At 35.0% G+C, this 16,679-nt stretch overlaps 1 protein-coding gene across 3 annotated transcripts in view; it reads left to right on the top strand.

Moving 5' to 3' along the window:
• LOC107742542 (rho GTPase-activating protein 10-like) overlaps positions 1–16,679 on the top strand; it is a 60,796-nt gene that overhangs the window by 20,456 nt on the left and 23,661 nt on the right. For all 3 annotated transcript variants that reach the window (XM_016555555.1, XM_016555557.1, XM_016555556.1), the window contains exons 4-16: positions 2,165–2,236; positions 2,392–2,493; positions 5,473–5,583; positions 7,609–7,713; positions 8,352–8,481; positions 8,601–8,707; positions 8,814–8,908; positions 10,346–10,427; positions 11,062–11,101; positions 11,228–11,296; positions 11,606–11,680; positions 14,998–15,082; positions 15,805–15,863. In XM_016555555.1, the coding sequence (XP_016411041.1) occupies positions 2,165–2,236; positions 2,392–2,493; positions 5,473–5,583; positions 7,609–7,713; positions 8,352–8,481; positions 8,601–8,707; positions 8,814–8,908; positions 10,346–10,427; positions 11,062–11,101; positions 11,228–11,296; positions 11,606–11,680; positions 14,998–15,082; positions 15,805–15,863 (1,132 nt within the window). The remainder of the gene's footprint in view (positions 1–2,164; positions 2,237–2,391; positions 2,494–5,472; positions 5,584–7,608; positions 7,714–8,351; positions 8,482–8,600; positions 8,708–8,813; positions 8,909–10,345; positions 10,428–11,061; positions 11,102–11,227; positions 11,297–11,605; positions 11,681–14,997; positions 15,083–15,804; positions 15,864–16,679) is intronic.

The raw sequence follows: 16,679 nt of genomic DNA, 5'->3' as shown, positions 1-16,679 counted from the left end.
TTCTTCTGCTGGCGGCCGGTTATCAAACAGCGTTGCATTGCTGCGGGCGCCCCCTTCTGGATTGGGGGTGAATTGCCTGTATTCGTTGTAAGGCCTCATGCACCGAACCGAGATGTCCGTACCGTGACGGTTCGGTACGAATACATGTATCGTTCCACCCCTAATATAAATATATATATATATGTATATGTATATGTGTTTTTTTAATCATGGTCATTTGCATGCAGAGAAAAACACAAACACAAAAATCAGCCTTAACATTGAGTTCAACACATACTTTATAAAGTGACCATCAGTCATCTGTTCGTCCCTGAATGCTTCAGCACTGTTTGAGTCACAGCCACAGGAAGTGAGTTACATTGCCATCAGTTATTTGTGTCCTCTGTCTCAATGACTCTGTGATTACACAAGACGGCTGCTTATGTTGAGTCATGTCACCTTAAATGAGTTGTTTAGGAACTGTACTTTCAAACCCTCTGGTTGAACATCCAATAGCACCTGGTTTAAGTCCTTCATATTTCAAAGACTAATAGCCATTTTATCTGTAGTTCATCTGTAGTTTGCAAATTGCTTTTACAGTGTAAAAATGTTTTTTAATTCCTTAAAAAAGGCATTAAAAATCAGTTTTGCCTATTACTGTAACAGATCCCTTCACATGATTTGTACATTCTTAATGTATGAGAGGACTTTTTAGTCTAATGCATGGTTAGCCATCTAGGTAGGAAGGGCTCATGTTGCATGTAGGTCATGTTAGTATTTATTTAGTATGCAGCATTAGAGAGCCGAAGGACCTGGCCATGACTCAAAGTGCAACAGCCGACAGTTGTTTTGAGCTCAGATTTGAGCCCCACCCGTTCATGACACTGCAGCAGGCCAATGATGTTGTGGCCCCTCGGCACACTGAAGGCATGCGTGGAAGAGGTGGAGCCTACAGGCCCTGACAGGGTCAGAAAGACGGGGTAATCCTAGAGCAGTGGTGCTCATTCTGAGTACTAACACTCAAGCAATGGCTTTCTTTTGTTATTTCATTACCTCATTTATAAAGATATGTTTTTATATAATAATAAACATTGTGAAAGCCTTCTTGTTAAAATATGGGCTTTAGAAAATGATTACTTCCTTTTGAATTCTCAAAGAATGTTGTTTATTGCTGCAGATTTGGAAACATGTTCCTGAACTTCAAGATGCTTGTTCATTTACTTCAAAAGTAAAATAATTTACTTAAAAAACAACATAACCGAATTGTGCAGATCTGCATTCATACTATTGTACAAAGACCCTGCAAGGATTTCAATGTGTTTGCATTTGCTCACAAAATTTTTGCATTTCCCTTTAAAACTTTGCATTCACTCACACAAGTTTAGCAATCTCTCACAAATGTTTTGTGTTAACCCAAGAAAACTGTTGTGGACAAACGCAAAACTGGTGATGGAAATAATATATGATAAATGATTTGTGTGTTTGGGTCAAGGGCAGTGGTTTTAGCAGTGGGCTGTTTTGAGTCAGACTGGTGTATAATAAATGATTTTGTAAGTTTCTTGGTGTATACAAAACTTTTTTTGGTTACACTTTATTTTGATAGTCCACTTTAGACATTCTGTTAACTATAAGTAACTTTGCAACTACATGTCAACAAAATTGTCTACTAACTCTCAGAGTAGACTTAGGTTAGGTTTAGGGTTAGTCAAATAAGTTGACATATACTTGCAAAAATTTGTATAGTCAGTATGTATATGGCCCATCAAAGTTAAGCAGACAGTCTACTAATATTCTAATGACTGCTAGTTGACATGTAGTTGCAAAGTTACTTATAGTTAACAGAATGTCTAAAGTGGACTATCAAAATAAAGTGTTACCCTTTTTTTGTAGTAAGTGCAAAATATTTGCAAGAATTGAGTGCAAAAGCATTAAAATATTTTTCCTGCATTTCTGTGTTGGTCCGTTCATTTCTAGGGAATACTTGTTTCAAAATGTCAGATGGCTAAATGAACTGTTTTGCCTCGGGTGATGAAATGGTGACACCTTTATTGGCATTTACAGTTAAAACCCAGAATGTGTTTGTGCAAGTTTTGATTGAAGGAAATCATCCTGTTACTGGTAATGTTTGATAAAAAATACATTAAATGATCAAATGTCCTATATCCAATGAATTTTCTTTCCACAGATGAGAAACATCACAGAGACACTGATGAAGCCTTTAGAAAGGTTTCGGAAAGAGCATCTCGGCTCAGCAAAGGTAAAAGCATAGCTCTACCCGTCATCTCTCACATTTACGATGTTTGCATTTAACAGATGGAAAACTGTACATTTATTGAAACCAAACTTCCTTCTCGTTCCATGTATTAAAAATAGTAAGTTCCTCCATTTCATATGTTCTCATGCTATCTTCAGGCAGAGAGAAAGAGGTACGAGAAGGAAACTGAGAAGTACTACAGCTCACTAGAGAAACTTTTGAACATGTCAGCAAAGAAGAAGGAGCCACAATTACAGGAGGTACTTCACATTTCATTCTTCCCACACACAAGATGGATGTGTAATGCAAACTATTTTCAGAAATGGTAATTTCCTTCTGTATCTCAAAAAAAAAAAAAAAGGATTTATACGTTAAGGTCAATGGTTTGCCGTATTCTTTACAATACTGTTTATTGTATTGTATATTAAAGTCTGTTGTTATTTCTACCAGATTTATAAAGACCTCTATAAAGACACCCAAGTCCTCTCTAAGCCTGGGAAAGTGAAAGAGTGCAGTGTATTATCCTGCTTAAATCTTGATCCAGTGATGTGGGGGGAACATAACCTTTTATGGCATGCCCATCATGCCTGTATGTTGTATACACTGAGCATAAAAAGCACTAGAGTCTGTTGATATTTTTATGGTGGGCCATTCTTACTGCGGACCATATGTGACCCTGGACCACAAAACCATAAGGTTTTGTCATAAGGGTCAATTTTTCGAAATTGAGATTTATACACCATCTGAAAGCTGAATAAATAAGCTTTCCATTGATGCATGGTTTGTTAGGATAGGACAATATTTGGCCGAGATACAACTATTTGAATATCTGGAATCTGAGGGTGCAAAAAAAATAAAATATTGAGAAAATCGCCTTTAAAGTTGTCCAAATGAAGTTCTTAGCAATGCATATTACTAATCAAAAATTAAGTTTTGATATATTTACAGTAGGAAATTTACTAAATATCTTCATGGAACATGATCTTTACTTAATGTCCTATTGATTTTTGGCAGAAAAAAAAAATCAATAAATTTGACCCATATAATGTATTTTTGGCTATTGCTACAAATATACCCCAGCAACTTAAGACTGGTTTTGTGGTCCAGGGTCACATATGACGTGTGTTTGGGTCAAGGGCAGTGGTTTTAGCATTGTGCTATTTTGAGTCAGATTGGTGTGCATGATTCCTAGAAATGTTGAAGAACACCAGGGACTACTCAGTTATTCGCTAATTCATAAGACACTTAAGTTATCATGGGCCATGTTCACATGTCACTGCAGCCAAATACGTTTAGGGATGAGTGTTTTGTTTTGTTTTGTTTATGCTGTCTCTCTCCACAATAGTCTCTCCCACCTGTCCTACATGTGAACTCCAGAAAAGGCACACTGTTTAATGCATGAGCTAAATGATAATAAACAAAACATGAGCTTAATGATAATAAACAAACAAACAAAAAAATCTGATGATTATATCTCCATCAAGTAATGTTATATTAGGAACTAGCTAATGTTACAAACACCATTTGGGTTACACTGTTGGCATCTATTTCTCTTGTTTACAAGAAACTGTGGTTATCAGGATGTCAGCTGCATAAATTTGAGTTATTCCTGTCTTCCATACGCTCCAGAACGCTTAACACGCACAGAACAACAGCTTTAGGAATTCATTCTCACATTGAAATGTTTAATTTAAATTCAAGTCTTTTTTTGTAAAGCTGTGAGATTTTATGATGGAGATCGCCAAGGAATGTTGCCAAGAGATGTCAGTGTGATATACTGTATTTAACTGTATTTGCACACCTAAAAACCAAACTTTTCTCTATTGGGCAGACATTTCGGCCACCTGAGCAAAAACATTCTTCATACCAGACCTGTACAGCGCGCATACACAAAAAGTGTGTAACGTTTAACGTTAATGTGCTATTTGTATTTAATTTGACCCGTGACTAAATAATGTAAATTTTAGGTTACCTGAGAAGTAATTACAGAAATTAATTACATATGTAATTACATGCAGGTATTTTTAAGTAAGTACATAGTTGTTAAGGCCACTTAATATAAAGTGGGACCATATAATAAAAGAACAGTGTTTATTCAAAATAGAAATTTTGTGTTACAATATACACTACTATTCAAAAGTCAGTATTTTTTAAAGAAATTAATATTTTTATTCAGCAAGAATGTGTTAAATGGATAAAAAGTGATAGTAAAGCCTTATATTTTTAGAAAAGATTTCTGTTTTGAATAAATGCTGTTCTTTTTAACTATTTATTAATCAAAGAATCAAAGAAAAAAGTATCAGGCCTTGAATCCATATGTCTGAAATTCAAGTACTTTCAAGAAGCGTGGGAACCCTGTTCACGAGAATAAATTATATTTTAAAATATATTAAAATAGGAAACCAATATTAGAAATTCTAAAAATGTTTCACAATATTAAGTTTTTTTCTGTATTTTCGATCAAATAAATACATCCTTGATGAGCATAAGAGACTCCATTAAAAAACAAGGTCAATTATTTATTAGGTGTATAATATAGGGATTCTTCTATAGCTATCTAAACATCCCTATGAAGTACAGTTTGCACAATACACCTGTGTGTGACTGTAAATGTCTCTGAGTTTTGTTACCGTTCTGTGTCCATCATCCGCTATTTCCAGCACTTAATCAAGCCACTCTTCTTTAATACATGATGACATTTTATTTCACATCATTGCGTTTGCATTGGCTCTCGATTTGAGCTATGTCATCCGTAACCATTAAAATATTTGGTTTCTACAGTGACTCACGGTGCGTTCCAAACAGGATATATCGCCCTCCAAAAGGTACTTCGGAGTGAAAACAATCATGGCCGCCATATTGAACATTACGTCACATTATTTCTTCTACGCGGCCGCGGTGCAAGAAGTGCGCGGCCGCTTAGAGGGAACATTGCTAATAACTATATTACAGTAGTTAGTGTTTAGTACTGTTTACATTCAGACAAACCTTTACACAGCTGCATTGTCCAAGTTGTTTCTTGGTTTTCAAATATTCCATTTTCAGAATAAGGCCCTCTATATTGTAAAGGCAGGCAACACACGGTCAGGTAAACACAGGAAAAATACAGACAGCTTTTTGAAAAACCCATTTCACAACCCAGTCACTTTTAACTATTATGTGATGATTTCTCTCCCTGTTTTCTTGGACCTTTTCATCTCAAGTGTTACAGTGCTTTTTTCATGCTGTCTGTCTTTCAGGCAGACATGTCGGTGGAAGCGATGAGGCAGCACTTTCAGGAGTCGTCTCTGGAGTATGTTTGCAAGCTGCAGGAGATACAAGAGAGGAAGAAGTTTGAGTGTGTCGAGCCTGTGAGTGCATTACCTTTTGTCCAGATTGTCATTCAACTTGATTCATTTCACCATTGTTTGCTGTCTTGTTTGCCTGTCGACAGCATCTGATATGCTGTCACTTATCACAAAAAAAAAGAAAGGAAACACATTTACTGAAATTCACTCTCAATGCAGCTTCACCAGAATAAATGTTACAAAAATAAATTTCTGTGTGTACATATACACTATTTCATAAGTATTCAAGTTGTTGTGTGTAATTTCTGCAACACTAGCAGCACCAAACAAAATAGCAAAAATAAGGGCTATGTTCGGAAAGAAATAATACTATCTCTTTGGCATGTTGTAGGCAAATATTATGCAAAACTGATTTAAAAAAATAAGAATTTCTTTACTTATAAAATGATAACTGGACACTATGTACATACAGATAAGTTAAATCATAAAAATATTGTCAACCGTAACCATATATACAGTACCATTTGAAAGTTTGGGGTTGGTAAGATTTTTTTTTTAAAGTCTGTGAAAGTCTTTTATGCTTACCAAGGTTGCATTTATTTGACCAAAATACTGTTAAATATTATCACAATTTAAATTCCTATGACAGTAATATATTTGTCAGGGCAAAGCTGAATTTTCAGCAGCCATTACTCCAGTCTTCAGTGTCACATGGTCAACATTTCTTATCGTTATCAGTGTTGGAAACAGATGTGATGCTAAGTATTTTTGTGGAAACCATGAAACATTTTTTTAGGATTATTTGATGAATATAAACAACTTTTGTATGATATAGAAACTTTGGTAACACTTTACTTGTCGTATAGCCTTTATATATGATGCATTATAAAAGTAGTTTTAAATGCATCAATTATGCCTTGAAATGCACCCTATAATGCATTGTATGATCTCGTGAATAATTGTAACTGCATACATTATAATAATTATAATATTTGTTGTTCCACCTTTAAAAAAAGTATGATGCATTAAAACGCATGGAAAACAACTCTACAAATATTATAATGCATTTTAAATTTGTTTACAATTATTTATGAAAAGATATAATGCATTACAATGTACATTATGAATACATTTATAATGCATTATACATAAAGGCTTAAAGTAAAGTGTTACCTAAACTTTTTAAATGTGAAAGTCGTTACTGTCACTTTTAATCAGTTTAATGTGTCCTTGCTGAATAAAAGTATTAATTTCTTAAAAAAAATAAAAAAAAATAAAACCTTGACCCCAAGCTTTTGAGCTGTAGGCCTACCTTATATCAAATTATTAAATGAAGTAGAATATTTAGTGAGGGCTGTAGGTTGCATTAAAACGCATGGAAAACAACTCTACAAATATTATAATGCATTTTAAATTTGTTTACAATTATTTATGAAAAGATATAATGCATTACAATGTACATTATGAATACATTTATAATGCATTATACATAAAGGCTTAAAGTAAAGTGTTACCTAAACTTTTTAAATGTGAAAGTCGTTACTGTCACTTTTAATCAGTTTAATGTGTCCTTGCTGAATAAAAGTATTAATTTCTTTAAAAAAAAATAAATAAATAAAACCTTGACCCCAAGCTTTTGAGCTGTAGGCCTACCTTATATCAAATTATTAAATGAAGTAGAATATTTAGTGAGGGCTGTAGGTGCAGCATGGTTACATTTGGTTCAGTTACCACATACAAAATCCTCATATAAATATAGGTGTGTCCAAACCATTTACAAGTGGAGCAATTATTCTTACTAATTAATTCACTTTGTGCACACACAATTTGATAGATTGCATAAGCAGATTAGTATCCTTTATATGGAATCTTAAGCAAATATTTACCTGATATTTACATTGACTGTCCCAGTTTATGGACACCTGTATGACTTTCTACGTGAAACTCTTTTTTGCTTTGAATTGGATAACGGATAGAGATTTAGACATTACGACTGATTATATAAACTCGAGAATGCCCGTCCCGAAGAATATTAGTTGTCATTTTTTCATTTCTCGAATTCCCTTCTTCTCCCTCTCTCTCGTACAGATGCTGGCGTTCTTTCAGACTGTATTTACTTTCTATCATCAGGGATACGAGTTGGCCAAAGACTTTGACCATTATAAAAAAGCCCTTCAAATCAATATTCAAAATGTAAGTAAAAATGTAATAATGTTTTTGACTTTAAAACAAAACTTTAGATCTATTTTTAAATGATTTATGAAATATATATTCCATTTTGTTTCAACATTTTTCAATGCATATTTCCAACAACTATCAAATACTTGTTTGCCAAGTACATTAAACAGCTATAGATACATTTTTACAGTGATTCTCCCAAGATTTATCAGTCGTCTTCTGGTTAACACTATTAGCCTGCAGAGTGACATGGAAAGAGAGTTACTGAGACAGGATACAGCAGCTTTTTGAGAGGACCAAGGCTTCCAAGGGAAACTTAAAGGCCTTTGTTTGCATTGACCTTCCATTGTTTAACTTCTAAGTCGGAAGTTTGAGAGCCGACTTCCCTCCCCTGTCCTATTTGATTGGACCACGTCAATATCCCCACTGGAGTTTTGTTTTTAATCAGTTATAAATCAGTTGTGATGGTCAGGGTCAGAGTTCTGAGGATGTATAGCTTGAAAACATGGGTCTTAGATTAGCATGATGGGATTTTTAGAATGCACTGGGAAGTTACTCATCTCAGTGGATTCCCAGTTACCAGGCTCTTACAGAATCTGTAGATCATCATTGTTGATTTTGTTATTATTTTATGTTTGTGCCTCTGCTTTCAGACACGGAGTCGTTTTGAGGGCACACGCTCTGAGGTGTACGAGTTAATGAAGAGAATCAAAGAGTCGCCACAGGAATACAGACAGACCAGCCCCATCAGCAGTGAGGGCTATCTTTACGTACAGGAGAAACGTACGCAAGATACATTTTATGATGTAACACTGGGGTGCCTATTATCTTTTACTGACTGTCATGTCATGTGTCCTGTGCTCCACTGGTTGCATTGCTGATAGCTATTGCTGTTTCCACAGGACCTCCTCCTTTCGGCTCCAGCTGGGTGAAACGCTATTGCACGCTTGTCAAAGAACAGAAAATTCTACACATGAAGACATTTGACCAGAGATCAGGCGGGAAGCTTGTAAATGATCATCACACTTGACACATTAGTCATGATAATGGCATGGTTCATAAAATATAAATGTGTAGCTGATCTGCTGTTCACAGAATGTTCTTTATCCATTCAGGGTGAGACAGATTCTGTTACAATCAAGTCTTGCATCCGCAAAACCACAGACACTCTTGACAGGAGGTTCTGCCTAGACATAGAGATCACAGACCGGTATGTTGGACACGCACCCCCAACTGTGATGGTAACCGTGAATGAATGTAATGATGCATTTCTGATTCACAAGAAATCAGGTCATTTAATTAAAGATTATTACTGACAATCCTTTTCCTAATTTTGTGTTCCCAGTCAAAAATGGCCGACCTTTCAAACATTTCTTGTGAATCACTCATTATGCTATATTATCACCAAATCTTGGATTTAATATTTTTGTCTGAGATGCATAAGCTCGAATCAATGAGGCCTACAGTCAGTCAGCCAAAAAGAAATACAAAACCTGTGCTAATTAAAATAAATCAGTTTTATTTTGATTTAAAAATAACAATAGAGTATGAGATGGTGATCAGTGTGTGAAATAGGATCAAGGAAAAGTGTCCGGAAATCCCCCCCCCCCCGTAATTGACTGGAAACATCATAGGTGTAACAGGGTGGGGAAATAATCCCCAAGAACAATAACTATCAATTTTTGGGGCAAAGTCAGTAAGATTTAGTACAATATGATAACATGATAACTAGTGTTTTGTGAAAATCATCTCCAGTCAAAATGACTGGAACACAACATGAGTGTTAAAAAAAATCACGTTTTAGTCACTTACTCTGACTCACCTGTAAACTGATATTCTTCAAGTGGATTTTTGCTTAAAATAGGAAGCACACTTAATTATTCCTTTATGATTGTTATTAGATAATTTCGTTTTAGATGCTAAACAAGAAAGGAAAAACACTAGAAATGTAAACCCCCTCTGAAACTACTGGGTTTAACATGAGAGTGCGAGACAAATGAGATTCATTGGCGCTGAATCTCATACGTCAGAGGGTAAGGAAAATCCAAATATTTTGATCATCCAGGCTACACTAAGGACCCTCATTAATCAAAGCCAAAGCTGACCTGGGCAGAGTGTTATGATGAACGTTAATCATGTTCATCTTGAGGCTGCTTAGTGGAATCTTTTCAGTGGTACATCAGCACATCAGAATGTTACCAAATTAGGAGATGAATCAGTCGCAATGTGAATATGAATTTGACTTCTAAAATCTAATGTATTTCCAAGTGAAAATGAGAAAATATAGGCTGGGATGTGATTTTAGCTATTTGGAATTGATTAAACACTTAATAGGCACCTTAGAAATACGTTATGTATATGTATGCATGTGTGCATTACTCCTGTTGGAGACTCTCTTATTCACTTTATTAACTCATACACCTCAAATCATGTGCCCACAAAACAACTCTTGTCTGATGCAGAGGCATAACCTTAAAATAATAGAAACAGGAAATGGAAAGACGCTTCACTGGTGATACATATTGATAAAACCATTACGTAGATGTTCAAACACAAATCGTGCACAATAAGACCAGCAATCCACAATAAAAAAGTTAATTTGAGTTGAGTTTTATTTTGTATGTTGTGTGGTTGTTTGTTTTTCTAGACCGATCACAGTACTGACGGTCCAGGCACTCTCAGAAGATGACCACAGATTCTGGATGCATGCGATGGGAGGAAAGGAACCGGTGCGCCAAACCTTCACTTCAGCTTCCAACAGCTCAATGAAAACAATTCTCTGATTCTCAGTTGACAAAACCTGATTAACTTTTGGAAAGATAGCTTTTATAGCTACTGTTCAAAAGTTTGCGGCCAGCGCTTAATTAAGTCATTAAGAAGAAATGAATCCTTTTATTCAGCAAGCATTAAAAATAATCAAAAGTGACAGTAAAACTTTTACGTTGTTTCAAAAGACTTTTATTTCAAATAAATTCCATTCTTTAGAACCTTTTATTTCTCAAACATTTAAACTATTATTATTATTGTAATTATTATGATTACTGAGCACTAAAGCAGCTTATCAGAATGATTTCTGAAGGATCATGTGACAATGAATACTGGAGTAATGGCTGCTGAAAATTCAGCTTTGCCTTGACGGGAATAAACTACACTTTAAAATATATTCAAATAGAAAACATTTACTTTAAAATTGTAATAACATTTCACAGTATCTTTTTGATGAGCAAAAACTTTTGAACAGTAGTGTATACTTCAAAGTGTTTTAATGCTCATTTATGGTGTCTTGTTTGGTATATAAATTCTGTGTAGTGTGTTTTATGCTGGTCTGGTTTGTGTTTTCTGATATTTATCTCTCACACACAGATGCAGTATCTCAACCGGACACATTCACGAGAAAGAGGAAGTGAGGAAACTCAAATTAATATCAGCACTTCAAGTTTGCCTTCAGTTGTAGTGCCTATTCACAAAAATGTTATTACTTGTATGTTTGTATTTATTGCTGGTACATGATATTTGTGTATTTCCATAGTTGATGCCCAGTTGGATGACGTGGGAATAAGCTTTGTGAAAAATTCAATAAATGCCATTGAAACCAGAGGTACCTCTACATGTTTTAATATACAAAATAAAGGAATGCAAAATGTTTCAGGCAGGATTTATATTGTCTGTCAAAAAAAAAAGTCCATCTGCTCAACCTCCAATAGTTCACGTAGTGTAGTAACTCCTTCTGAACACTAGAGGGCAGAATGATCTAGCAGTTTTTCTCAGCCCACACCAACAACCTGTTGTGCTTTGTTCAGGATAATACACGAGAAGCTTAGTGTGCTCGTGTTTAGTTGCCCAGATCAGCTGGGATGTGAATAGAGTTACCTAACTGCTATCACAAAACGTGTTTTTATTTTCACAGGTATTAATGATCAAGGTCTGTACAGAGTTGTCGGGGTCAGTTCAAAAGTACAGAAGCTTCTCAGTTTAATGATTGGTAAGTTCAGCCTTATTTGATTGCTCTAATTGTTTCTCAGATTTAGGTGATTTACTTTGAAGCCCTATAATTGTATCTAGAGCCGGTGTCCTGTTGAGTCTCATTGGCATTCAGACATTCATCTTGTCTGGTGTCTGTCTGGTAGTCCCTTTGTCCTGTCCTTTAGGTGACACCTGACTCCATTACTGCAGGCAGGCAATCAGATTTCCGGACACTTTCCATCTCTCTCACTTTTCCTTGATCCTATTTCGCCTCTCCCGAAAACACAACACACACTGATCACCATCTCATACTCTATTGTTATCTTGTCCCATACTTTCTTTCTTTCTTTCGCTCTCGATTTCGCTCGCTCTCCTGCAGTCGTATCATGAGCTGGTATCTCTCTGCTCTGAATGCTAAACGCTGTGTCGAGTCGGCAGGCTGCCTGAGCCCCTGCTGCTACATGAACTCAGCCACTCTAGAGTCTAATAGCCATTAACACTCTTTACGGATCCACTGTCCTCATCTGAGAACAGCCTAAGTCCTTGTAGTTGGCTCATGAACTTGAAACCTGCCAAATATCCAGAGCACAACCAACTATCCATTTCATTTTCAAATTCAGAGCACTCATTCTTCTTTTTTTAAAGTCTATACAGTTATTATGTAAAGAATTGTAAGATCAGATCAGAGTGGAATAACCAAACAAAATTCCATACGTTCATTTCCAGATAAGTCAGTGCCACGGCGATATAATCATAGTGCTAAATTAAAAGCTGTGTTTGTTTTCTTGACAGACTTTTTCTCACCAAAGTGACTCAGGAGGATGAGCATACATTATGTTGTATTGAGATGTCAGTAGAATGCAAATTGAGTGTTAAGATGAAACCACAGAGTGCTAATAAGATGTCTGTATTGGAGCTGTGATGTGCTCACAACACTTGAGGATCTATTGTGCTCACAGGGACACAGGTTGAGGACTCAGGTAGTTGGCATGTCATTTTAATTAAGCAATAAGTCATGAGAGGCCATTCGATTGTTGGCATTTATCATGTATTAACAACATTTGCGGAACATGATCAGGCTTATAATAATTTCTCATTTAAACAAAATAATCACACAGAGCCATTATATAATAAGTGTCACATTTCATTTTGCCTTTATTTAGAGTGGTCTAACCACTCTATATTCACTCTATATTCATGCCAGTAGCATGAATATAGAATGTAACTTTAGACAGAGGAAGTTAAGTAAAAAAAAAAGTATTAGCTTGGCCTCAGGAACTTGAGGAGGGAAAAAAATGCTGCTATATTTGTTTTCATTTTTAACACATTTAACAGCCCATATTAACAATGGACATTATAGAAAAATAAATACTGTTTTTTTTAACCCCCAATTCATAAAAGAAAGTTTCCAAAAAAGATGAATTACATTAATAAGAATAAATATTTATTGTGCATCAAATCAGCATATTAGAATGATTTCTGAAGGATCCTGTGACTGAGACTGGAGTAATGGCTGATGAAAATTCAGCTTTGCCAAATAATCACACAGAGCCATTATATAATAAGTGTCACATTTCATTTTGCCTTTATTTAGAGTGGTCTAACCACTCTATATTCACTCTATATTCATGCCAGTAGCATGAATATAGAATGTAACTTTAGACAGAGGAAGTTAAGTAAAAAAAAAAGTATTAGCTTGGCCTCAGGAACTTGAGGAGGGAAAAAAATGCTGCTATATTTGTTTTCATTTTTAACACATTTAACAGCCCATATTAACAATGGACATTATAGAAAAATAAATACTGTTTTTTTTTAACCCCCAATTCATAAAAGAAAGTTTCCAAAAAAGATGAATTACATTAATAAGAATAAATATTTATTGTGCATCAAATCAGCATATTAGAATGATTTCTGAAGGATCCTGTGACTGAGACTGGAGTAATGGCTGATGAAAATTCAGCTTTGCCATCACAGGAATAAATTATATTTTAAAATATATTCAAATAGGTAACAGTTATTTTAAATTGTAGTGTTTCACTGCATTGCTGTTTTTACTGTATTTTTGATCAAATAAAGGCAGACTTCTGCAAGACTTCTTTCAAAAACATTAAAAACGTACATGTGTACAGATTCCAACCTTTTTAACAGTAGTGTGTGTACATGTGTATTCCCAGCTGTCTGAGGGTTGAGCTGAGGGTAATGAACATCAGTGTTTTAAAAGAAAGCAGAACAGTGAAAGATTAAATGTTAGTTTCTCTGCTGTTTATGTCGTCAACATTGGACTCTATTATAATATGTAAACACACTTCAGTTTCTCAGTGGAGTGTTAAATAGTGGCATCCCATCGTCATTATAGGCATGTTTGTTTAAAGGGAGTTTAAAACAGGTCAGAGCAGGCTGAGTTCAGCAACGTGGCTGAATACAATTGGACTTCAGATTTAAGACAGGGAATATTTTCATGCCTTTGCATGAAAATGGCACAAAACGGTTCAGACTGCCTTTGTTTTTCATTTTGACTTTGAATTGACTTAAATGGCTAACATTTTGTACATATGTGACCTTAGACTTTTCTGATTGTCTGCTGTGTTCTATAAAAACTCACTCAGACATTACCATGGTTACAGCTAGCCAGACAGAGAGGTGATTGTCAGTGCTTCGGTTGAATTCTTCAAAAGTGTCAATGTGTTAATGACTCTTTGTCCATCAGGAACGTATTTACAGATCTAGATTTACGTGAGCAGTGGTACAACTAAATGATGTCTTCCCTTCATATCGTCCACTCCCTGGACTTCTTTATGTCTTTCTCATTGGTCTTGGATCTATACTGATCAAGTCCTAATCAGGTCCCTAATAAGGCAACATTATAACTATCTTAGAAAAGTTTTACCATGAGTTTATCATTTATTTATGCACCTTTCAAATATGTTTTGTGCTTTTTTGATTGTACCATTTTTCTGTTGTCCCAGACATTTCAAAATACACTACCATTTAAACGTTTGGGTTCAGCAAGATTACATGTTAATCTATTCAAATAGAAAACAGTTCACTTAAATTTTAACAATATTTCACAATATTACTGTTTTTACTGTATTTTGATTAATTAAATGCAGCCTTATTGAGCATAAGAGATGTCTTTGGAAAAAAAATGACTGGCCCAAAACTTTTGAACAGCAGTGTTTATTATTACAATTTAAGACTTAAAACATTTATAATATTAATGCAAAAAAATTGTGACCAACATACAACTGTGGCATTATTTATACCACAATTATAGTTTTTGCTATAGTTTTTAAAGATAATTTGAACTTGAATTCTTTATTGTTTTGTGATCGGTAGATGAGAAGAGCAGTGGAATAGATTTAGCAGCCAGTGAGGACTGGGATGTCAAAACCATCACCAGTGCTTTAAAACTTTACCTGAGGTGAGTTTAAACTTTCTGCATTCTGTTTCTAATAAACAGCATAGTTTGTGTGTGTGTGTGTGTGTGTGTGTGTGTGTAAATGGTCCTTTCACTAAATGTACTGATTGTAATTTGACAGAATACATCATGCCCCTTCATCCTTAACCCATTTGCTTGTTTCAAAAGAAACTCCGGTGTAAAGCTAAATTCATGTAGGAACCCTCAGAAAGAAATGTATGGGCCTCTAAATTTATGAATTGAATTGAATCTCAAATAATAGTAACAAGGATAAATGAGTTCATGTGAAATATGTCAGAGTTTTTTAATGATTTGTCAGATTCACAGTGGGACTTTCTTTTCAGTGGCAAAATATAATTGTATGCCGTTTTATTCAACATTTAATTAATACTGCATTTAATTAATTTCTGTAATTGATGCGTCACAATAGAATAGCACAAGACAGCTTTTGTAATGCAGCAGTAGAGTGTATGTGTGTTTTGAGCTTGTACTCCTCTACAAGTATGAATGATATTGGTGTGCTGGGCTCATTTTGGGCTAACAGTGCTGGGACATGTGCCAAAAACTGAGCGAAAGTACCTTCAGATGAACTTGGTTATCACAGTGTATGTGTGTGTTTGTGTGCTCATCTAATTTCTTGCAGTGATCAGCCACATTAATCATAGTGTTGTGTATATAATAATGCCCAATAAAGCCGATAAATCTCTCCCTCTCGCTCTCTCAAGGAGTCTTCCAGAGCCACTAATGACATACGAGCTGTATAAGGAGTTCATCGTCCCTGCAAGTAAGGTCTTTGTCCTTGCTTAGACGATAATCAAGCCATACCCAATCAATTACTTGATAAATGCCATAAACTTTGAATATGTGCATGTCAGTGAGAGAAATGCGTATGATTTGTGAAAGTCTAAGGTGGGGTTTAATGCTTGCTGAATGTATCACTGAATTAAATTTCAGTGAAGGACTTTCAAATGATAAAAATGACATCAGCAGAGATGTGTTAGAGGAGGTTGTCGTAGGTCTGGGAGGTGCTATAAGTCAATAATGGCAAGCCTATTAATGCTACATGTACAAAGGCAGAAGATTTACTAATTAGTTATTTTGCTTTTATGAGGGCCATGCGTACAGAAATGTATTATATTCAAGTTCTCCTGGAGCAGCCTGGGGTTGACCAGCCCTGGACTTTAACCACTACACCTCACCAGCCTATACTATTACACCCTGTGATGTTATTGTCAACTAAATCTATTAAAAATTGTCTTAACTGAAATAAAGCTGAAAATAAATCAATTATACATATTAGATCAAAAACTTAAAAAATGAAAATTACAAATGTTGCCTTGGCAACTAAGTTTAATATGAAGTATTAAATAAAATTATTATTTATACTTCATTATTAATATTTAATTCATTCATTCATTCATTTAATAATATTTATTTTAAAAAGTACCATTTTAATAGTAAAAACGGAACTATGGGAAAAGGAATGGAAGTATGGGAATTACATATATTTATTCCATGGTCTGTCTGAATACTGAATTCTGATTGACTGGCAGGTATGCAGTAAAACCGTTTAATGCACAGGTAGTTCCAAGTCAGTTTA

The sequence above is a fragment of the Sinocyclocheilus rhinocerous genome, unplaced genomic scaffold, assembly GCF_001515625.1.
Source record: "Sinocyclocheilus rhinocerous isolate Xijiao unplaced genomic scaffold, SAMN03320098_v1.1 scaffold1158, whole genome shotgun sequence".
NCBI lineage: Eukaryota > Metazoa > Chordata > Actinopteri > Cypriniformes > Cyprinidae > Sinocyclocheilus > Sinocyclocheilus rhinocerous.
Note: the sequence above shows the minus strand (reverse complement) of the source record. Positions and strands in the feature narration are given on the sequence as shown.